Source organism: Passer domesticus, chromosome 4 (assembly GCF_036417665.1).
Source record: "Passer domesticus isolate bPasDom1 chromosome 4, bPasDom1.hap1, whole genome shotgun sequence".
Classification (NCBI taxonomy): domain Eukaryota; kingdom Metazoa; phylum Chordata; class Aves; order Passeriformes; family Passeridae; genus Passer; species Passer domesticus.
Window position 1 is genome coordinate 22,753,189 of NC_087477.1, and position 23,255 is coordinate 22,776,443.

At 39.6% G+C, this 23,255-nt stretch overlaps 1 protein-coding gene across 8 annotated transcripts in view; it reads right to left on the bottom strand.

Annotated features, from left to right (window-relative positions):
• The window catches only part of SLC7A11 (solute carrier family 7 member 11), a 77,136-nt gene that overhangs the window by 52,026 nt on the left and 1,855 nt on the right, over positions 1-23,255 (bottom strand). Inside the window, exons 2-6 of one of the 8 annotated variants that reach the window (XM_064416522.1) lie at positions 21,917-22,000; positions 14,592-14,666; positions 11,992-12,118; positions 7,814-7,929; positions 77-202 (exon numbers count right to left, since the gene is read on the bottom strand). In XM_064416522.1, coding sequence (XP_064272592.1) covers positions 77-202; positions 7,814-7,929; positions 11,992-12,118; positions 14,592-14,637 — 415 coding nt within the window. In that variant the 5' untranslated portion in view covers positions 14,638-14,666; positions 21,917-22,000. Of the gene's footprint in view, positions 1-76; positions 203-7,813; positions 7,930-11,991; positions 12,119-14,591; positions 15,199-15,346; positions 15,661-18,600; positions 18,761-21,916; positions 22,453-23,255 lie in introns of those variants that run through there. The other 7 variants (XM_064416519.1, XM_064416517.1, XM_064416516.1 and 4 more) reach the window with 7 other exon arrangements.

The following is a 23,255-nucleotide window of genomic DNA, read 5'->3' on the forward strand; positions in this document are numbered from 1 at the left end:
AGTGGGGTAATGCTTACCCTTACTGCTGAAGGTAAAGATAAAAGGTCATTAAAAGCATTTACTTTTCATTTCATACCTTTAATTAGCTGGATAACGCCAGGGACTATAATTATCAGAATTGCTACAAGCTTACAAAAGGTAAGGAACATCTGAATGCGGGCACTCCAGCTGACGCTTGTGCTATTCAGGACCATCACCAGTGCTGTGAGGGGGAAAAAGAAAAGTCAGAAAGAAATAATTGTCGCAAAATTCTTTGCCAGCAGAGAGGTCACACAAACAACAGATCCTGATGCATTAAAGGAAATACACCCTTCAAGGTACCACACCAAAGGCTTGAGCTGAGCCCCTATGCCTCATCCACTGCACTGACCATCCATTTGTCCCTTCTCTGCCTGCCATCCTTCACATCAAATTACAGCTTCATTGACCCAGAATTGTCAGCTGCTGGTAGACAACTGGCTGGCAGGACGCTTCTTCAGATGAAATAAATTAATCAACTCTTGTCACTCCAGATTTCTTTGTTGGTGCTGCTTTGAGTAGAGATTTGTATTTTTCACAAAACAATAACAATTAATAACCATATTGAACTTTCTCACCCTCATTTAGGCCACACATAAATTTGTAACTGCTTTACCTCTGGTCCTCTTTTCCAAGTTCTCCCCCCTTTTTGCTGTACCACCAGAGATGCGGGAGGGCCAGAGTGCAAGTGCTATGCCCACCATCAGTGAAGAAACAGAGACCTTTTACTTCTTGAAAACAAAGCCCAGGTCTGCAGCTCACCAGCATGTAGAGAGATCAGTGAGAAAGGTATGTACATCCTGACTGGTCAGCTTGCATCTCCTTCTGGGTCAGGGACAGCATCTTCTAGCATTTCTACAGCACTGACTGACAGGAGGAGGGCAAGTCCTGTAATTTTAGTGCCACATATTCTAGTTTATTTAACCAGAAGGAGTTTAGCTATTGAAAACAAACTTTCCCTAAAGAATGGAAGATGGGAGTCATTTTACTAGATAAAAAAATCTCTTTCCCCTGCTGCTCCAGGTAAACATGGTCAAGCATGTTCCTCTCTTTCTTGCCATCATATAGAGCTAATGAAGTAGCTCCTCATCTCAATCCCGCCATAATTCAAACTCTCTCAAGAGAACCAGTTTGTGCAAATCATCAGCCACATCACACATCTCAGAACACACAAAAGGACAATTTGCTAGTTTGTAGAAGCTAGCATTGTAAATCTGGCATGGCACAGGCTTTCTGGAAAAAAAAAAACCCACTGATTTTTCTCAAGTCTTTTGGAGAGTTTCTCTTCACCAGCGAGGTTAAAAAATATTTTTAAAATCTTCTCATTTCAACTGAAAGTAGTTTGAATTTAATGGAACAGGGAGAAAATTCCAAGTAATCTGGATCCCAATGTATTTTTCATATTTTTTTAATAAAATAAAAATTCCATGGAGGGTAAAAAAGTATTTTTCTAGAATTTTTATTTGGGAGAGAGACAGTTCCACTCTCAAATGAGCAATTTACAAGTCAATATATACTCTCAACACCACCTATCACAATTTTTTCACCAGAAAAGGATCTTCGAGATCAAAATCTTTACTCAGTTCTGTATCTCACCATATTTCAGAGCTGAAGTGTTCTGAAGTCACAAAAAAATCACTTGGACTTCTACAACGTTTCACTTGAGATCCAAATGCTTTTATTTTTTTTACTTCCTTGTATACCTATATTTGACAAGCAGCAAAAAATCCCAGAGCCCTGCTTCATTACTCTATTGTCCCAGTATTACACTGACTTATCTTGACTCATTTATATTTTGACAGATCCCTTTAGATTGCTGACTAATAGTAGTGCTCTTTGAGTTTCAGCTTCTTTCCCTGAGGCTTGATTACCAACAAGAGTAAAAACTGTTATTTAAGTTAAATATATTTAAAATATTCATTTGACCAAAAGTGCTTAAGTTATAAAAAAATCTAGTGCCATAGTCAAGAACTAGCTTATTTTAATTTTCCTAGAAGACTCAGGATATAATACTTTTCTTCTGTAGAAAGTGAAGCCCAGGCATGGCCCAGAGCAAAGAAAATGTTAAGGAGGCGTTTTTTGTGTAAGAGAATATGCAATTTGATATCCAGCTACTCAGAGTTCAAGTTGACTGCAGCAATCAGTCTGTCAACCTTACACAGGTCAGAGTAGGTAACATGAGTGGGGAGAGCTCCTCCAGGTTTTCTAATGCATTGGTTTCACCTTCCTGATACACATATGAGAATGTTACTGGATGGTATGGCCTCAAACACTTCAGGAATCAGGGTCAGCCACAATTTCTCTGGATAACCTGTGCCAGTCTTACCACCCACATGAGAAAAATTTCTTCTGTGTATATATATCTGATCTAAACCAGCCTTTTTCCAGTATGAAGCCACTTCCCCTCATGCTGTTGTCATGGTTTAAGCCCAAATGGAAATTAATCCTGGCAACTGCTTGCTCAACTCCCCCTTTTCTTCCTCCACCTACCACTGAAATGAGGAGGAGTATCAAAGTAAAACTTGTGGGTTGAGATAAGAACAGTCTAATAATTGAAAACAAAGTAAAATACAGTAATAAAGGATAATAATAATAATCATGAGAACAAAAAGGAAAAAAGGAAGTGCTGCACAATACAGTTGCTCACCACCCACTGAACAGAGCCATACCCCTCCATTCCCAAACCCAAATCAGATGCCCTTTCATTTAAATCCTCCCAGTTTATATACTAGGCATGATGCTCTGTGGTGTGGATTATCCCTTGGGTCAGTTTGGATCACCTGTCCTGGCTGTGCTCCCTCCCGGTTTCTTTTGTGAACCTCCTCACTGGCAGAGCATGGAGGCCAGGGAAAAATGTCTTTGACTATGGGTGAACTGGACTGAGCAAAAAACCAAAACATCAGTGTGTTACCAACACCATTCTCATTCCAAATCCAAAAAACAGCCCTGCAAAAGCTACTGAGAAGAAATTAACACTAACCTGGCTGAAACCAGAACACCTATCACTGTGTCCTTATTTGTAAATACGTCCCTTGTAAAAAGTCCCTTGATAAAAATGTCCTTTGATAGTCCTTCACAAGAGCAAGTGCAGAGTCAGAGGACTGCAACAGTAGCAATTCAGGTTGCAGAGTTGAGACTTAAGTGCTTACAAGTGCATAGAAAATTTGAGACCAGTTTTATATTTTGTAAATTTTATTTTATTGTACTTACTAGGCTATAAGAGTTTACAGTCTTCTTTATAATATAGTATAATATTACATAACATAAATGCATTATCGTTTATTGTATACTACTAATAATAGTAGTGGTATTTTATAATAAAATATTCAGTGTTAGTGGTTCTATGTGCATGACACTTGTCTAGAAATGTGGGGATTACACCAGTAGCATGTACCAGCACCATAGTGCTGGCTGTGTTAGCACTGGGTAGTGAAAGGCAGTGGGGCAGTGGAGTCATGAAGAAAGCTGCTAAAAGCAAGAAAAGATGATGACAGCTGTGCCAGGGTTCAGGAAGGACATTATATTCTGGGACTATGGCCATTAGTCAACACCTCTCTTCAGAACAGGGCCTACTGGAGATATTCAGAGAAACTGATTGCAGACACTTTGATACAGGATCACAGCAAGTATCAGAAGGAGCAGCAATTTCTCAGAAAAGGGGAAGTGAAAGGAGGACTCAGGTCTAACTTTTCTAACTAAAAGTCAGGCATTAAGTGTGGCTGCATTCTCAATGAAGAGACAGTTAGTTCCAGAGGATGAATAACAATACCTCTGTGAGATGCCTATCCCAGATGAAATAGTTTAGCTTCAGGAAGTTCTTCTTTCCTCTTTGTCCACTGAATGGGGAGCACAGATTACCTAAACTAAATACGTTGCTAAAAACAAGATGAATCCTAACCAAGAGTAGTGTGAAGGAGAACAAAATAGGGTTCATGAACAATCAAACACAATGGAAACACCAAGCATGTTTTTCACAATCTCTTTCCTTCCACAGACAGAGCTATAGACAGATAACAAAATTTAATGGGAGAAGCAGCAGTGAGCATTACATCCTGGCCTACTTTTCAGAATCTATGTACCATTGCCTCAGCAGGAGACCAAGAAAACTGCTCTGCCATAACTTGTCAGACTTTTAGGGTCAAGGCATTCAAGAAACGCCAAAAAATACTCTCAATCTGCAGACCCTAATGAGCCAATTAAAAGTCACAGGAAGCACAAAAGCACCTATCAGAGCATATTTGCCGGAGCATATCAGAGCAGATCCCTGCAAGCCAAGAGATATTTTAATGTAAACTACTTGTCTGAAGACTGTCAGCAGTAGAAAGTGGCATCTGCAACATCTGCCATCATGAGGGGGAAAAAAGGCATCTGATTATAGACTCACCTAGACACCAATAAAACTTGGGGCTGGAGCATTTGGCAGCGAGCACTGACAGACCTGCACAGCTAACCACAGTTTGCAAGCATAACTTTACCTCTAACAGCCAAAGTTTGGGATATTTGAGTTTTAAGGCAGATTTCTCAAAAAAAAAAAAAAAAAAAAAAAAAAAAAAAAAAAAAAAAAACCACACCTTTTTTTTTTAAAAGGGGGGGGGTCAGAATTATATATTATTGCAGTGTAAAATGCCCAAAATACACATATGAATTAGTGCAAGAACTCATGTCAGTTGGTAGGTGGTTCTCAGTCTCACAGTTTTTAAGTCCAAAACCTGTTTATCTGCTTTCTGATACAAAGGCCATGTGAGAAGTTTGGAAAAGGCTCAGTTCCTATTTGGGCTTTTGATAGAAGAGTTTGATACCTTTTCACAATCCAATTTCTCCCTTCCTGTTACCATCACATTTAAGTAGCAATATATGAATATAGGGCCTTTTTGCAATGATAGCATGGTGGCAGGATGTTTCTTTATGTCAAGAAACAATAAATATGGAGGAGTCTATCAACTGTCACTTCAAAAGAAAAATTCTTTTTAAACTCTTTCTCCTAAAAAAGACTACCTTCAGCATCAGAACAAAGGCTTGCAACATCCCTTTGCTTTGTCCTGGAGCTATTTTGTCCTGCTGGAACAAAGTGGGGAGTTAGAAGGGCTAGCCTCCTGCTTGCATTTTCTTCAGCCGTCCTTCCCTGTGCAGTAGCAGATCCAGCTTCTCTCTCCTCTACCTGGCCATTTATTTTCAAAAAAATGTAGTAATTAGGTATCCTATCTCTGGAAGAATTCAAGGCCAGGTTGGATGGGGCTTTGAGGAACCTGATCTAGTGGAAAACATCCCTGCCCATGACAGGGTGATCTTTAACATCCTTTCCAACCTAAACCATTCTATGATTCTATGAGTCCAGGAAATGTGTAGTGTAATAAAAATCTTTGAGATATCTGCTCCTCTTTCATGTACAGTTAATTAACCAAGTTGAGAAAAGGTTTGTGGCAGACTGACAAATTGAGATCTGCATATCCAGTATTTGATCTAGGTTTTTCTCCTTGTGAAGATTTGCTTAAGAAACACCAAGTGAATTTAAGTGATTTCTAAATTTGAAAAGAGCAGGAAGGTTTTGCTTCAGAGGTTCAGAAAGCTGTGGCATCTGAACAGAGACTCCACACAAGCATCCTTCTCTCTATGGAGACATTGAAATGTTTGGGCATTTTGGTTGGTTGGTTATGGTAAAAAGGGAAAAACCATAATAAAGGTAACTAAAAATGAAAGCAGCATATTGTAGAACAGAAAATTTGTTTTTACAGATTGTTCAAGGTTGCTCTCAACAGGTGATTTCAAGGGGAATTTGTGCCCAGCATATGTCTTTTTTCCTATAAATAATAAAGGAAGAACAAGGGATTGTTTTAAATGTCATCGTGTCCAGTAGTTGCATTTTAACTGTCATCTGATTAACTTAAAATGTGAAGTGGAAACAAACACTACTTTTTGCACCATTCTATTGGATTACAAGATTTCCAGGGCTCCAAAGTGTCTGTTCAACTCAGCACTTTAATCTCACCTATCACTCTGCTTACATGCCCAATACCAAACATTTGTAACAATTACCACCACTGCAGCTGATTCTCACCACACAAGGATAACTCTGGGATCCCTGAGCTTAAGTGCAGCAGAAGTTCTAAGTACTACTGCAAATGAAACTCCACTGTAGAGCATACTGCAAAGAATGAAGCCTCAGTCTGACATATGTGTCATCCCATCCAGTACTACAAGTTTTTTACAAGAATCTCTCCTTTCTGTGAAATGCCAGTTCACCCTAACTGTGCTGTACAGACCCACTCTGACCTCCCCTCTCCCTTTAGGCTATGATTATTTCAGCCTAACTCCACCTCCCCTGCAACACTACTTATTTGTTCAATTACTTTGCCAAGCCCTGGCTTATCACACAGATTTTCACTTAAATTAAAAGTAATAAAACCATATTTCAAATTGTTCACCTATTGTGCTTGAATCACATGCAATTAACAAAATGCTCACTTACTATTCCTTTTGTCTCAGTGACCTTAATGTTACTGAACATCTGTTTCACTCTTATCTTGCACTGGAATGTTTTAGACAGATGCAGCTGAAAAAAGTCACTGACTTCAAAATTCAAACCCCTAATTCAACTATTCCTATGAAACCTATAGTTTGTGCATAATTAGGTTAGAAAGGAATGCAGTCACATACTAATTTTTTAACACTCCCATCAGAAAGGAAATCTTACAGAGAGAGAGACCACAAAATCCACAGTAACCTGGAGACTGAAAATTTAAATGTCAATTGAACTCCTTGCCCTGAAGAAAAAAAAAGTCATCTGAACCCATTATTGTGCAAAACTGAAGGGGGTCTCCTGCGGGCCTTTGATCATTTTGCATGTCTTAATTCCTTTTTCCAGTCTTTTTGTTTCTGATATGTGCACCGAGCAAATTTAAAGGAACAATCTGTTACTAATTACTCAGGTCTACTCTGCATTCCCTCCCAGCACAGCTGAATTCCAATGCGTGCCCACAATGAGCATTCTCACCTGTGACCAGGCAGACCTGGAAACAAGCCTCTAATGCTACAAGCTCCAGAGTCCCATTCCCATCATATTTTGTGCCTTCCCATTGCATGCATCCTCCACACCAGCCCAGGTACACTGTAAAGCCTCTGCTCTCAGGGTAGTGTCCCTCTTTCCACTGCAAATACTGGCTTTCTGTAACCCTAAATGATCCCTTTTATACTAACTACAAAGTTAGCAAGTGTAGGACAACAAGCCAGCAACAGCCATGCACCAGGCTGCATGTTCTGCTCCCAAAATTCGGTTCCTGCTTTCTGAACCACAAGTGCCTCAATAAGGATTATTGCCAGGATGGAAAGAGTGGGCCTGAGGAAGATGACCTCATGTTGCTGTCTGCAACAAGAGAATTACATTTTTTCATGACATCATATTTGGCATTCAACTGCCTCCTAAAACCAAGGTAGAGCAAAGCACTTAAAGAAGGTAATCATTCTTCCATATCTCTGGCACTGCCTCTCCGTCTCTTAGGGACTGAAATTGCTTCTACAAAAATAATGAAAATTTGGCCATAAATCCAAGTGGCAACAGAATCAGCCTTGATAATAGATTTTCCCTGCCATTGATAAAGTCTGCTGTTCTTTTTGCTCCTGTGTTTGTTCACAAACACGCACACACGCAGGCAAAACGTCACACAGGTGCCCCTGGCATTGGATGCACAGTAATTCATGATTTACACCAAGCAACAACCCACTCAGTGTGCTATATGTTTGGGGTTTTTTAATTTATATAATCTTTACCCTCCCCTGAAATCTAAAATTGGACACTTACTGATGCCGACAGCTGTAATAAGTTTAATCGCAAGTTCTGGGATTTCACACTGCATAAAGAAAGGCTCCAAGATGTAGCGTCCAAATGCCAATGATATCACTGCTGTGGCAGCAGGGCTGGAGTGAAAAAAAACAAAGTCACAAAGTTAATCTGTAATAGTACATAGTTATTATTCTTATTGGATCATGCTGTAACTTCACTATCAGAGAACTGTGAACCTTAATTTTGGTGCTTTCTTGTGGCTTTGCTGACATGCACCACAGTTTCTGAATGTAGCACTGAAATAGAAATTTGAGTTCACTTGAATTAACAAAATGAATTTAAAATTTTATGTTGAATTTTAACCTTTTAGTATCATTTCAGCACTACTCAGTGATTCTGATCTTGACAGCAAAAACTCTTACCAAGGTGGCTCTTACAACTTCCATGTTGCAAAGCAGTTGTAATCCAAAGGGAAAAGTATCAATACAAATCTCCATTCACTCACTTGAAGTGAACATAGCCAGAATCATATTACATGGGCAACACTCTGCACAAAAGTCAGTGAATTTTAGTGGCCAGATATATCTCACCCCTCAGAGACACAAGCAAATGAAAATAATTCCAGTTGAGAATTCTGGTTTACTAAAATAAGCATCCACAACCTACCCAGGTCTTTTATTAAATTCTGAGACAGTCGAAATGGGATTTTCTAAAATACCAACAGAATTTTTTCCTTTTATTGACTAACAATTTCCTAGCACTGCAGGAAAGAGCAAAAATCCCTGTAATATACTATAGAATACCATAAAACAAAGGAATATGAAGAAAGACATAATGTTTATTTATTTGGTCAGTTAGTGCTTTTTTATTGGAGAACGTAAGAGTTAAGTTCTCCAATACCCCACAAAGTTGTTGCATTTACAAATTTGAAATGCACATAATATTGATATTATGAGAAGCTAATTGTTTGACAGAAGCCTTAGCACTGACACACATTAGTAGCAAAATTAGCCTGTGCCTGCATGTTACTGTTCATGTTCCATTTGGGAGGACATTTTCACTCTTTTTAGGACAGCTGGTGGCATCTGTGGTTTATCACATACACACTGTAGGACAAAAGGGCACATGATTCTCAAAGGATTTCTCCTTTGATGTTGAACAAAAGTGCATGCAAATTTATTGTGAAAAAATCTGAAACACCTCACTTCCAGAATTTTGATAAAAATTCTGCAGAGACATTGTTGTTCTCCATCAAACAATAAAATAATTTTCCACAAGGGCATTGCACCCTAGAAACAAAACCCACTTTCTTTGTGTTATGATCAACCCAGAAGTCACACACTGTGTTGGACCAAGCTGCAGAGCAGCACAGAACAGAACAGAACAGAACAATCTGCCTCAGTAAGTTTCTGCATGGATGAGCAAGGGCTGCTGCACGTGCATCTGCCATGCATGGGGATGTTCCTCTCACTGGCCAGAAAATGGCTTTGCAAATTTTGTCTGGACTTTCACAGACATTTATTGACTTTACCTCAGTGGAATATTTCTAATTCATATCAGAAGATCACCAGGCTTCTGGCTTTCAAGTACTGCAGGCAGCCTGCCATAAGTGGTTTTGGAGTACCCTAGATCAGATGAAAGATCAGATCTTTGGAGCTGTCCCAGACTTTTTTTCTCAGTCCTAGCTCCTTTCCTCAGACCTTGGATTTTGCCCTCCCATTTCAAGGAAAAGCCTTTTTAAAGAAGCAGTCACTGCTTCTTTTCTAAATACATAGCTCCTAAATGACATCTCTAATAAATAGCTCTGACATTGCCATGTCTTGGGGGAGGGAGATGTTGCTGGCAGTGCAGTCAATCAGTGGAGGGGGAAGTTCAAAGAATAGAGCAGTATTAAAAAAACACATAGACGGGTGTTTAGGGACACAACTTAGTGGTGGTCTCAGCAGTGTTGAGTTAATAGTTGGACTCAATGATCTTGGAGGTCTTCTCCAGCCTTCTGATTCTATGCTCTTCCTTTTGCTACAGTGCTCCATAGCTGTGTGTTCAGGAGCAGGTACAAAGTGCATGACCAGCTTTCACTGAAGGGCCAGGATACAGGAAGACATCAGATAAAGAGCAGGACAGGGTCCCAGCACATACCACAGCTAAGTCAGGCACCTGGCAGCACACTCTCATCCAGCCTTTGTTTGGCAACCACTACAGTGAAGCTCTATAGACAAGGCAGTCACACTGCTGTCTTCACTTGATTGAAAAGTAGTCATTGGAGGTTTTTTAATGGTACATAAATATGTATAAAATACACAGAACCTGGCTTTGGGAGAGAAAAAGGTTCACACTGAGTGAGAAGCAGTGCAGTGTAAGGCAGAACTAATCAGTATTTGTGCAGAGTAGTTAAGTGTGTCCTCCACTGTCAAGTAGCAGCTTTAAAGAGATACATGAGAGCAGGAAATGTCTATTTTGGTTGCGACTCCTCCACCAGCCTGTGAATGTGATAATCCTGCAATTTTTCAGAAAAAAAACCAGTCTAGCTGAGATGTGTGTGTGCAATTTCATCTGCTAAAAACATAAAATAAACATATATGAGGTCTCAAGTTCTTTGACGGTAGCAATTAGCTTCCTGATGCAGAAATCAGATATAAAAGTCTACACAGAGTTTCAGCAGTGCTGCTCTGGTCATTGCAAGTTACAACATGTATGGCTTCCTCACAGCCTCTCAGATTGGGTTATTAAGGAATCCACTGATGTTCTCTCCCATGCAACACGATTATTTTCTGGGTGTGGGGCAGATCACGATGACTAAGAGCACTTATACAACACTCCTGGGACACTGTTGTACATAAAAACGTAATTATTTTGTGAGGAAAGGAATTTATGATGCCTGGATTCTTGTGGGTGTAGTGCCTAGGTTAATAAATTGCCTCTGCCGAACAAGGTGCAGATTAAGAGGAAGATTTCTAATACTGTTCCCTTTTGTTGATTCTCTGATGTGAAATGATATAGCTGTTCACAGAGACCTGTGAAAACATAGTTCTCATTCCACTGCCCGATTTTCTTTCTTGGCAAAAGGTTCATACAGTTGAGACATCTGCCCTTTCATCACATTTGATGGAAATTTTGCAGTTAATTCAAAGGTTACATTTTGGTGGGAAGGTTGTGTTGGACCATCTGACATACAAAATTATTTCCTCTGGAAACAACACAAGGATTTATAAATTCATAATGACTCAGCACTGTCAGCACTTTTAAACTCAACAGTCTATGCTAGGACTTGTCGGTGTTATGTAAACGTGGCTGTGATTTGAAATCACGCTTGTGCCTCGTTTATGACTAATCTGCTGGTTGCGGAAGAGGGGAAAGAAGCACTAACCAGCCTGAGGCAGGGGGTGGATGGAGCATTCCTAAAGTCATTTTCTGTGAGTTGCCCTGCTCTACATGTATCAAGATCACCAAACTCAGCAAAGCTGTAAAAATAAAAAAAGAGTCTACACGTGAGTTTGATACGTTGATCCATTTACATTATGAAAGTTTATTTTATACGATTCAACATCTTCATATTGTAATTATTCTGCACAACGTCAAAGCCTGAGTGAGTCACAAGCTTACACACCAAGGCAACATATTGGACATTTTAAGTATGTGAAGACAGCGTTTCTTTATTTGGTCAGTTAGTGTTTTCCAATGTAAGAGTTAAGCTCTCCAACACCCCACAAAAACAAAAAACCAGGGCCCAATCTGACATATAAAGCATACATGGTGCCCCTAACTCTGAAAACTACTGGACAATAGTTTCACCAGGAGTTATTCCTGTATCCATAGACAACAGTAATTGCTCCAGAAGGTATTGCCAAGACTGAGAAAAGGTAAAGGTAACTTCTCTCTTCCACTGTACTGTATCTAGGTATGGCTAACAACATCATTAGTGACATCAATGGACATAGTAAGCTTACCAAAACTAAGGCAATTAATTGAATTTTTGTGGCAGGGAAAGTATATGTATATATGCACACCTGTCTCCTTGAACAAAGTTGATAAGCAGAATAACATTTTTAAACTCTCTGAAGCAATCCTAGTGAAAGAACACAGTACACTGACCAAAATATATTTGATTTTTTTTTTTTGCCCGACATCAGAGATTTTTCCTTATGACTGACAAGTGCAGTGCAATCAGAAAAAAAACAGAGTCATGATACACTCACCGAATGATGAGGAGTTCAACCCAGACCCTTACAAATGCAGGTAATGGGCCAAAGGCCTCCAGGATATAGGTGTAGTGACCGCCAGACTTCTTAATGCATGTTCCTAGTTCAGCATAGCAGAGGGCACCTGTGAGAATTCAACAGTGAGAGATATCCAGAAATACCTATCAAAACATTAATAGCCTAAAAAACAGAGCTTCCACAGTGTCACAACTACCTTTCATACATATATTTTTATTAATATAAATTAATATAAAAATATAATTAATATATATTTTTATATTAATTTTGTAAGTTTTAATTTGCTCAGCTAGACGTGCAGTATGCCAAACCATTTATCCAGGTATATTTAAAGCCACTGGACAAGCTATTTGCCATTACCACTTTGCTACTCAATATCTTGTGAAGAGGAACAACAAATTGGGGTGTCACACCAGCCACCCTCCTTCCCAGGCAGCCAGATTGCATTACTAAATGAAAGATATATGACCCATTTGCTTGTTATCAAAAGCTGATCCAATCCTTTCAGCCTTAGAGATGCCTGGCTCCAACTCTGAAGGTCTGAAAACTGTATTACCTCTCCTCAGCTATGGGCAAAAGCAATCAAATTGTTAAAATTTGGAAGCAGGGTCTGCAGAATAAGAATTTTCCTCAACACTACTTCTAACATCTTCCATACAAAACTCAGGAGATAGCTTAGTCACAGCTTTTCAATACCGGTGGAGTGTTTCTGTGTACTGCAAATACAGTGAAAGGTCAGGAGCCATCAGCCTGTTACAAAGCTGGGGATTCATGGCTCCACAAGTGGACCACATCAATAGTGTTCCACAACCAATAAACACAGCCAGTAATAAATAGGAAAAAGATTTGTTAGCACTGCATCACACAGAGTTAAGATCAGCAACATACAGGAACTCATTTCAGCTCTCTTCCCTGCAGGCCTTTACATCACAACACTTTTAGATAAGAACTACAGATGTCAAAACCACATCACAAGTACAGGCCCATCAAAGCTGTATCACATGATGACAAATTCTCCAGCCTTGTTAATTTGTTTTGTTTGGGACTTTGCAAAAATATGGCGACTTTTATCTGCTATTCTTTAGCTTACCTGAAGATGTGCTTAAATGAATCCTTACAGCCATATTAAAAAAGGTGTTTATGAATTTTCTTTTGCCAGCCTCTTCTGTTGAGGTTCAGGATGAAATGGTCTTTTAATATATTCAATTTTTTAAAAATGAAAGAACAACCAAAATCAAACAAACAAACTGTAAGAGGTCCATTCTGAGAACAAGATACTATGTTTTGCTATGCCAATTTTCAGATCTACAGGTCTGGAAAATGACCTAAAAAATCTGTTTGATAAAAGTTTGGTACAGACTTTATCTCACAGACAGAAGATTACTACTACTAAAGTTATAGCCATAAATGCAGTGCTTATACAAATTCTGGGTTAAGTAACTCAAAAGACCAAGGTCTCTTGACAGGGTTACAAATAGGATCTGAGGTTTTTCTTCACAGGGGAATTTTGTTGCAGGCAAATCTTCCACATTTGTACAAGAGATTATGCTGCACATTGTACCCATACATTTATCATTTGACCCAAATGGGTGCTAACTTACTCGACTGTTTGTTTGGCCTGGGTGGGTTTGGCCTGTAAAGAATATTTCTTTTAAGTTCAGAGTCAATTTACAAGGTGGCATTTGCATGTTCCGCCTATTAAGTAGACACTTAGTCCCTTTTTGTCCTCTTCACCTCCTGCCAGTAAACAAGCAGTTTCCCTTTTAAATAAAGCCAATATTCATGTTAGTTCTTCAGTTTCTTTGAGATTAACTCATTAAATAGGTCAATGAACCCTCTGTCCCACAGAGGCTAGGGTGGGGTTTTCCACTCTGAATGAGGGTTTTGTGTAAAGAACAACTTAACTGGACTTCTTCACAATTCAACACTCTTCAAGAATACAAAGAATTAACAAAAACTCCCACAATAAGCAGGCCAGCAATAAAACTCCTAGGGCAGATTTGCTTCTATCACACTGTTTTTTGTAGCCCAGTCTTTCAAAGCACCATCATGAGTGAGGAAGGAAGAGCTGGGAACAGTGGTTATCAGCATTATTGTTTTGCTCCCCTTCATGCCAGTACAGCTTACCTACAGTAGGAATTATTCCTCTCAGACCTTGCTCTAGCCTCTGGGGAACTAGGTTGAGCTGTCTAAAACATTTCAGTGGTGTTCAAGCAGCGTGCTCATCCAGCTGCCAGGGCTTTACAAGCAAATCATAAATATATCTTACAGACAGGAGAAAAACATACAGCACCTTCTATAGGGAAAAATACTCATTCTTGTTCCTTTAGGGACCCATTAAAAATATATATATATATATGTTTCCAGCTTTCACCAGCTGGTGCTGTAAAAGTGGGGGGACAGGGGTTGCAAATCTTTGCACCCTCCACACACCCATCATGAAGCACAGACCTTCTGTAGTCCCATTGGTGCTCTAGCTCTGCACTCTGACTTCCTATCCAATAGTAAAATCAGAGAAATAATCACAATAATTCACCAGCTGCCCCTCTAGACCAATTAGAAACTTTTCAAGGACTTACCAAAAAGCGAGAGGATACCACACACTGTCCAGACAGTCAAGGACATGCCCACACTGCCTGTGTTCTTCAGGATGCCTTTGGGAGAGATGAAGATGCCAGCTCCAATGATAGTGCCAATTATGATGGATATCCCCCTCAAAAGCGTCACTTTCTTCTTCAGCACAACTTTTCCCTCCTGGGCTGGCTGTCCGCTGTCCAGAGAGGACAACTTGCCATTAGCTTGTCCCTGCAAGTAGCTTCCATTAGAGACCGTGGGCACAGCAGCTTTCCTAAACATGCTACAGTGCCACCAGCACTCTGCTGGCAAGCACAGGCAGAAAAGTTTTTAGCAGAAACTGAAAGGGTTTTTTTCCCCTCTCTATGTAGCCAACTACTTCGTCTCTTACTCTGTTTTCTCTTGTCTTTCCAGCTGCTCCTACACACAGGTAACAAGCTCTTAAAGAGTATGTGAGCCCTTCCTGTGATCCAAGCCCAGCTCAGGAACACCTGCGTTTTCACACTGTGGTACTGCCCTATCATTGGAAACCAGCTCAGCTTCCGCATGGACTTGTATTTAAGCTCTTGTCATACCAAGTTACACTAGCTGAATGATGATGTAAATTCTCCAGGTTTGCATCAGCCATTTGAGAAACCGCTGGCATTACTCAGCATTTCTTTTTTTTTTTTCCTGATTCTTTTTTTGGTTGTTGTTTTTCTTTTTCTTTTTTTTTTTTTCTTTTCCTTTTTAAACTGTAGGGGCATGTTGTGCAACTGACCTGGGGGTGGTGAGAAGAACAAAGCACTCGCAGGCAACTCGAGCCAAACCTCACCAATCAGTGCAAGCCTATCACCCAAGACACCCGGAGACACACTCCCAATTTTTTAAAGCAGCTCAGAGCCAGAAACAAAAGCCTGCCTAAACATAAAGCTCGTCAGAGCACAAGGGGAAAAGAAATCAAGCAGGATACGTCATCCCTGGGTCTAATCCAATTTCATTCTCGAAAAACTCTCAACAAAAGTTCAGTTTGTGGGGCTGAACTGTTAGTGTTGCAGTTGATCTGCCTCTCCCACATCCGTGTTGCTAATTTGGAAATCTCTGCAGGGACCAGGACCCACCATAGAGCCCCGGTGTTACCCCGCGTTACTTAGCAACACCCCCCAGTCAGCCTGAGGAGCACACAGGCGTTATTTCCACAGAGCAGGCATTTTTGTAGGTGCAGCTGTTTTCCGGGATGTCAGGAGCCAGCACCGTAACACCACTTTGTTAAAATGCACTGCAAAGGTTCACAGCCAGCTCGCATGCGTGGCCAGGCAGGAGCAGGGCAGCACCCCAGAGCACAGGATCTCCAACAGCTCAGGAATCAGAATGGCATTTCTGTGCTATCCCTGATAACACAAAAATCCACAGAGCTCCCCTGAGCAGATAAACAGGTAAGTAGATGCATAAATACATTTGCTTCACCTGATCATTTCAATTCAAACTGAGCAATTAAACTGTTAAAAAGAGGTGTTTTCTCCTAAAACAGAGCAAAAATCAATAGCCTTCAAGCATTTTTGACATAATCAAGGGACAGGTTTTATAACATATGCCAAAGGGGAAAAATTCTTCGTGCTATAACAATTGCAGCTGCTAATAGCTTCAGATTAGATCAGTGTAGTGAGAGGTTATTGCTACAGTTACTGCTCTTACAGGTATTCCTTAATTAGTACCTTGGTTTGGGAGTAAAAGGAAGATCAGTTAAACCGTTTTATCCTTCAAAAAGCAGGCACTGATCTCAGAGCACAACTGTGCTTTCAAATTTATGTGAGAAAGAAGAAATACTGGACTACCAACATGCTGCAACTGTAAAACTTGAGTGGTTTTAAAGCCTCATATTTTCAGTTATAGCTCACCTGTAATAGTTGGCACTGAGATAAAAGAAGGCATAAAAAAAGCTTATCTGGTTTAAATGAACACAGGTAAAAAGCAAATGAATGTAACTTTTGACTACATAGCAGTCAAGTAGTGCTTGTCCAGTTTTCTGAACACATCCTACTTCTGCCTCCATCTACTGGTGTGCTCAGTAGCTGATCCCTCACTGATGTGCTCACAGCTGCTCCCTGTACAGCAGCCCAATGTGACTGCACAGACTGATGGCAGACAGGACCTTCCCTGTCAGCCCCCAGTCCAAACCAAGCCAATTTCCATGGCACTGGTTACAAGTAAAAGCCAGGATTGGGTGGCATGCTGTGCCAAGATGTTTTCTCTTGATGCACGTTCCACAGGCTGCCCCCCAATAAGATCAGGGAACTGGATCAAATCAAACCAGCAAAAAGCATTCATCAGAAAACTGAGTTGGGCTGGTGACCTTTATTTTAATTTTCAAAGGCTTTTTAATGAAGAAGCACATGACATCTTCAAACATCTGATACTTTGACGCAGACATTCTTAACTAATGTTTATCCTTTATTTACACAGGAAGTTTGTTCCATGATCAAACCAAAAGCTCAATAACCAGACGACCCTGAGGCAGCTCCCAGCAAGCCAGTTGTCTGCAACAACCATCCAGTACAAATCTTGGGCACTATAATGGTTTTCAAATAACATTTGATTACTAGCCAGGAGAATACTGTTTCCCCTTTGGGCATAGCAATTAACACTCTCCCATGCAGGGAAAAGGGTGCTTGCTCTTTCAGTGGTATGGGGATAGTATGCACGCAAAGTTAGGACTTTGTGAAATTCCAGGGAAATTTATAAGGTAGAACCAGAAGAAAGCTGGTCCAGAAAACTCCTTTTCCTAACTCCTGGCAACTTGCTAGTGATCTCATTATTTGTAACCTTCCCAGGGAGTATGTTTGTGTACTTCTTCTTCATAGCTTCTCAATGCTATCCACTAAAAATAAGAAAAATAGGAGATTTTCTCCTTTGAGTTCCAGCCTTACTTCCAATTATTAGTTTCACTCAGGGTAAGGAATGCTTATTTGGTGTTGGGGGATTATTTGTTATATTCTGGGAATTTCATGAGAACTATCTATCAAATGAGCCCAGTCTTGAGGAGGTCACAAAGCTGGAAGAGGGTCATAACTGGCTGCTGACCCCACTTACAGTATACTCACAAAATCTCTTCGGATTATTTGTATCTCACTGTATCTCACTTTTACTTCAATTATTCATCACAGAGCAAGGACCGCTATGCAAACACAACAAACAATGCTCCGTGTCTTTTCAAAAAGCTTTTCTGAAAGCACAGGGCTTAACCTGTCCAACTCAGAACAGCCCCATTCGTCCATAAAAAGTCACTCTAAAAGCAGAACAAAAAGGTATAAGGTGCAATTTTCTTTAGACTGATGAAATTTTTTGAAGCAGTGTTTCTAAAAAGTGTTCTGAAAATAAACCTTCAGCCTCTAACAGCATCTGGCATTGTGCATAGCCTTTTTATTTTTTCTCCTTGCTTGTTTTTTTCCAATTCATAGACATTTTCTCCTAAACAAACATTTTGAAGCATAACTGAGATCATCACTGTGAAACAGTTTCCTTTTGAATCTCAATGCCAGCCCTGATCAATCTATCCACCGTCTGTTCCAATAAAAAATCCTTACCAGAAAAGCCTACAAGTCCTACACCCTGCAAAGAGCTAAAGCACCAGCCAGAAGACTCAGTAACCCAGACTGCGTGAATGCCATCAGTGGCCTCTGACGGTGTGAATAACCTTCCTAGCCAGCTGCACCTCTTTTCTCAGTGCTTGAGCATCACACGGAATAACAATAGCTAAGTACCTCAGGCTCAACACAGCTGACACGGTGTGTTTATCCTGCTTATCACACTCACAGAGTTTTTGCCAACATCTGGACATAGCTGTATCTTTCCAAAGAAGCTACAATTTTGATATTTCCCCTGGGGAATGCTACAAAACAGACACAAAGCGTTCACCTTTATGGTAATGCTACAACAAATGCAGCAAAGTGAAGAACCTAAATTTCAATCCTGAACTTGTGTCCCGAATTCTCAAGCCCAAAAAAACTCTATAATTTCTAGATGTAGAGAGCATACCTTGACAATGTTTCCAGGCATTTGTCTATCAGCTTATTGAATCAAACAAATCCAAAGAGTCACAAGTCAAGCCTGCAGCCACACATTGCCATGCTGAGTGGAGACACAGGAATAAAAGAGGAAGTTCAGCAAGACTGAAAAGACGAGGAAAGCCCCAAACTATTACACGTGGGTGGCATGGCATGAAAAATGTTGTTTAGAAAACTGATCTGAGTCTCCTGTGTATAATGCCAAGTTGTTTGTGAGCTTCAGAATGCAGCCCTGCAGAAAGGCAGCAGTCTGGTTTCAAATGTCAAAGTATGGCAAAATACCTAAAAGTATTTGTTTCATGTAGATGATCTAGCACTGAAAAGTTTTGACTGGGGATTTCAGCTCCTATTGTAGTGTTGAGAAGGAGTTTAACTAGTATTGGGGGGATAAAATCTATAAGCATTTAAAAACTAAGGTGTCATTGAGAATAAATGATTATGAAGTAAAAAATATGTCAGCAGACTGGGAGAGATTTTTAAAGCTTTAATGCAAACATAGAATTGTGAGAATATCAAAATACTTTGTTATCTCTACTACAGGTCAAATCTTTTGTTAAAAATGGAACTACTGAGAATGTTGGGGGTGTTGTTATTTTGTAGTCAGAGTCTTGCAATTTACTCAATTATTTTTCATTCCACTTTGTGCTGGACACAAACATATTTAGCAGCAAAAGGAAAAATGAAAAGGAATGAAATACACATCCAGCTCACAGATTTTAAAAATAAGATAAAACTCTATAAGAAATCCAAAAGCAATTCAAATATTTTTTTCTTGTATTCTCAGTCAAAAGCTTCCTATAAAATGCAGGAAGAAAATAAAAATCTGATATCAAGAAGGCTGCAGGCAACAGCAGTTTAGAAGGCAAATGCTTCTGAAAGTTTCCCTGTGTTCAATTTGCTGATAGCTGCCAGTCAATTTTCAGCTCGAAAAGAAGGAAAGAAAAAGGGATTTCAGAAATCCCTCCTATTTTTCTCACTAGTAAAGCTCTATTTAAAAAGATATGATGAATTTGGCGGAATGGTTTGACAGTTTAATGGGTCTTTTTTAAGCAGACAGGAATCATTAGCACCTTGTATCAAACATGAAAGCTCCACACGAGAGAAAGCCAATTCTCACTGAAGCCCTGTGGATATGAAAATATGACTGGGTTTTATACCATCCAATTTTTCATATACTGGATATATGTAATCATAACCTAAGCAATGCTGTACATAAATATTATTCTTGAGTTTTCTGTGTTTGCATTTCTTATTAGCAGAATGAAACAACAATTTTCAAAGTCCCCATGTTATTTTTCCTCAGCTTTTGGATGCAAGTACTGAGATACCTCATGGCACTCAAGAAATCAAGACCTCAGGGTAAATTTCCATTAAAACTGCATGTGCCAGATACCTGGCACATTGGCAAGATTGCTGGCAGCTTCAGGGAGTCAGGATTTTATTTCAGATTACTCAGGCTAGGCTGGGCATGTGAAGAGAATTAACTGGCACTTCAGAAAAAAAAATCTTTGAAAAATTCAGAGACAAAATTAGCAGTGATAATGTTTTCTAACCCATTTCCCCATTTTTCATAGGAGAATTCTTCACAGAAGATAAAAATTTGTAATGTTAAGAAAATATACAACAACTGCATAGATTGTCAGATTTAACCTTGGCTCTTTAGCAACTCCATATTCACTTTTATGGTATTTTTCATACAATTCATACAGTATCATTTTCCATTTGCATTACTCTTCTATTTGATTTGATACTGAACTTTCTGTGAATTAAGGTTTTCCACTATAAATAATATTTTTCCTTTTTTTTAAAGGGTTAGTTATACTTATCCCAGTTCACAGGTGTGACAGGTAGATTCAGCTGAATTCTGTTATGAAAAGAATCTATACAAAATCTTGGGAGAGGAGAATTCAAGAACTTAAAGTTTCAATTTACTGGACGCCAAGTGGGGAAATCTTTCAGATCCCTTGTTGTAATCTGAAGCCCAGTTCCTTACCCCCACCCTTAACAGAAGGTCACCTGTCTATCCTACCAGATTAGCTGAGCTCCTTCCCCTTCTGCTGCATGCAATTTAGACTAGATAGAGAATATATACAAAGTTATTTGATTTCTCTTAAGCAGAAAACTACTCTCTTACCCGAGAATAATTGTGATGGGAATTGTAGGTCCCATTTTGTTCTCATTCCTGTCTCAATTGCCATATGCAGCAATACTCACACTTTTTCCCTTTTAATGTAGATTTTTTTTCCCCCTTTCCCATTTAGTGTAGATTTTTTTGTCTGGAGACCAAACAAATCTTGGTTGGAGCATTGTGCAGGTCATGAATGCAGCAAGATCAGGTTTCAGTCAATGAGCTCTGGGGTGGTCAGGGCTTCTTTAGCAGTAATGGCATAACATCTCCACCCATAGAGATGGACAGAAGCATCTCAGTTGAGGGTTGAAGCAGGGACAGAGTTTACCAGAAGAAGGGATATAACCTGCAGATAAGCAAAAACTCATACATGCCCAGAAATGACTGGCAGTCTGTCATGCACACAGTCATAGCAGTTTAGTGTTGAAATGCAGCCTGTGGATCATACAGGGAATCATTTTATTGGCATCTAAATACACATACTTTATCTTCTTGAAGTGTTAAAAACTCCATCAGAAAAAGCACTTGCTTGGAGCACTGCCAAGGTGCTTCAGCAGTTAGTACTAGTGCAGCTCCATATATTATTCCCACATTTCCAAAGAGAGCAGCATTTTAGTGCTGAGGTCAGCCTCTGTTTTCACTTTGAAAGTGAAGTTCCTACTTTCCACATTAACAATCTATTCTTCAGAGATACTGTCTACTCAAGCATAGTAATTTTACCATGTTTTGTGACATTTAGTAAGAAGATTAAGAAGCCGATGTATGGCAGATGGACAGAGTGTGTGGGCTTGATTAAGGTATTTCTGACTTGCCACTTCTAGGCTTTAAAATGTTGTGTAAAACAGCTACCATGCCAGAAATATGCCCTCTTCCCCCTCCCCACATTTGTGAGGAGGTACAATTTACCCAGATCCTGAGAAATTCAGTCTCCCGGACAACAAAAAGTACTGACATGGATTTCTAAGCACATTTCAAAATCATGCTTCACATATAAACTTACAAACAGCCAACAGCTCAACCCTCTCTGTGTATAATGCACCACTTCCAGCATTTTTCCATCCCTCCCACCTTTAATCTAGTGCAAAGATTAAGAGAGGAGGCTTTCCTATCAAATGTTTCTACTCATCATAGGCTCTTTTATAACAAAATGGACACTAACCTCAGAGTTTTATTCTTCTTTGTTGCACTTCAAAGGGGAGAGTTGAGAGGACTCTGTAAGGGAGTACAATTCGAGGGCTCTTGCCTTAAAATAAATGAATATAATCAGTATTGTTCACACTTTTCTAGAGGCTTCAGAGCCCTAACAGTCCCCTTGCAGGAGATAGTGGCAGAGAGGGATTCAACAGGATAAAAGACTCTCACTCCTCTTTAACACACACACACACAGAGTGCTGAAATGTTGAGCTAATATACAGAGTAGAAAACATATCTAGTCACTGTCTCTATAGCTAAAGCAAAGCCTTCCCTCTGCATAACCTGTCCCACACTGAGGTGGCCCTCCCCTTGAGTGTGCAACCCTGAATATACAGATATCTCCTTTACTGAGTATCCATTTGCTGAATCAAAATACAAATTGTACTTGAGTTAAAACAGCACACCAAGTTAACTGTAGTCATTTTCAAGTAGCACAACACCTCCCTGTAAAAGATATTCTGTGGTAGACAGAAGGGTTGCAGAGAGGGAGTACAGAAAGATGGTGCACTGTAAATCATGTAAATAGGTCAAAATCTGTGGTATTTTGACCTATTCCTGCAGAATAGGTCAAAATACCACAGAAATTTAAGCTGGGGAAAATTTGAGGTGCTCCTGTATCAATTTCTCTTCAGATTACACAATGTAGGCTTTTATTTATTCTTAATTTAAACAAGAAATAAATGGACAGGAGTATAAGTTAAGCAGAGACTTTACGTTAATCAACTGCATAAACCTTTTGTTAATAATTGTCTTCAATTTATAAAACCCTTTAGAGAAACTAAGGAAAATAGCCCAATTCAGCTTTCTGAAAACAACATATATTTAAAGGCCTCTCCTCAGGCATGACAGCAATGAATATGATACATAAGGAGTATCTTGCCATTAAGTGTTGCTTTGTTTAATTTTTGATATTTATTTTTATATATTTTGATATTTATTTCTCACCTTTTTTTTTCCACCTGAAGACATATACTCACTAAAGTCTGAACTAAAGTAGGAACCATTCCCATTTGAATTTCTTCTTACTTTCCATATTTTTCATGCCCCTTTCCAGGGGGCAGTGAATGCCCAAGTCTTAGTGAATCTTCTTGAATAATGTAGAATTCACTCTTTGATCCAGATACCCATCATTATCCCAGATAGCTCAGCCAAGAAAAGCAGCTTAATCCAGAGCTTTTCACTGTCCTGCCTGCCCCCCAGGCTATGCCAGTTCTGCACACTGGAGGAGGACACAACCAGCCAGCTGAGACAGCTTTGTGTGTCCACACCAGTGCACAGCCAAGCAGAAATCTTGGTGAGGAGAC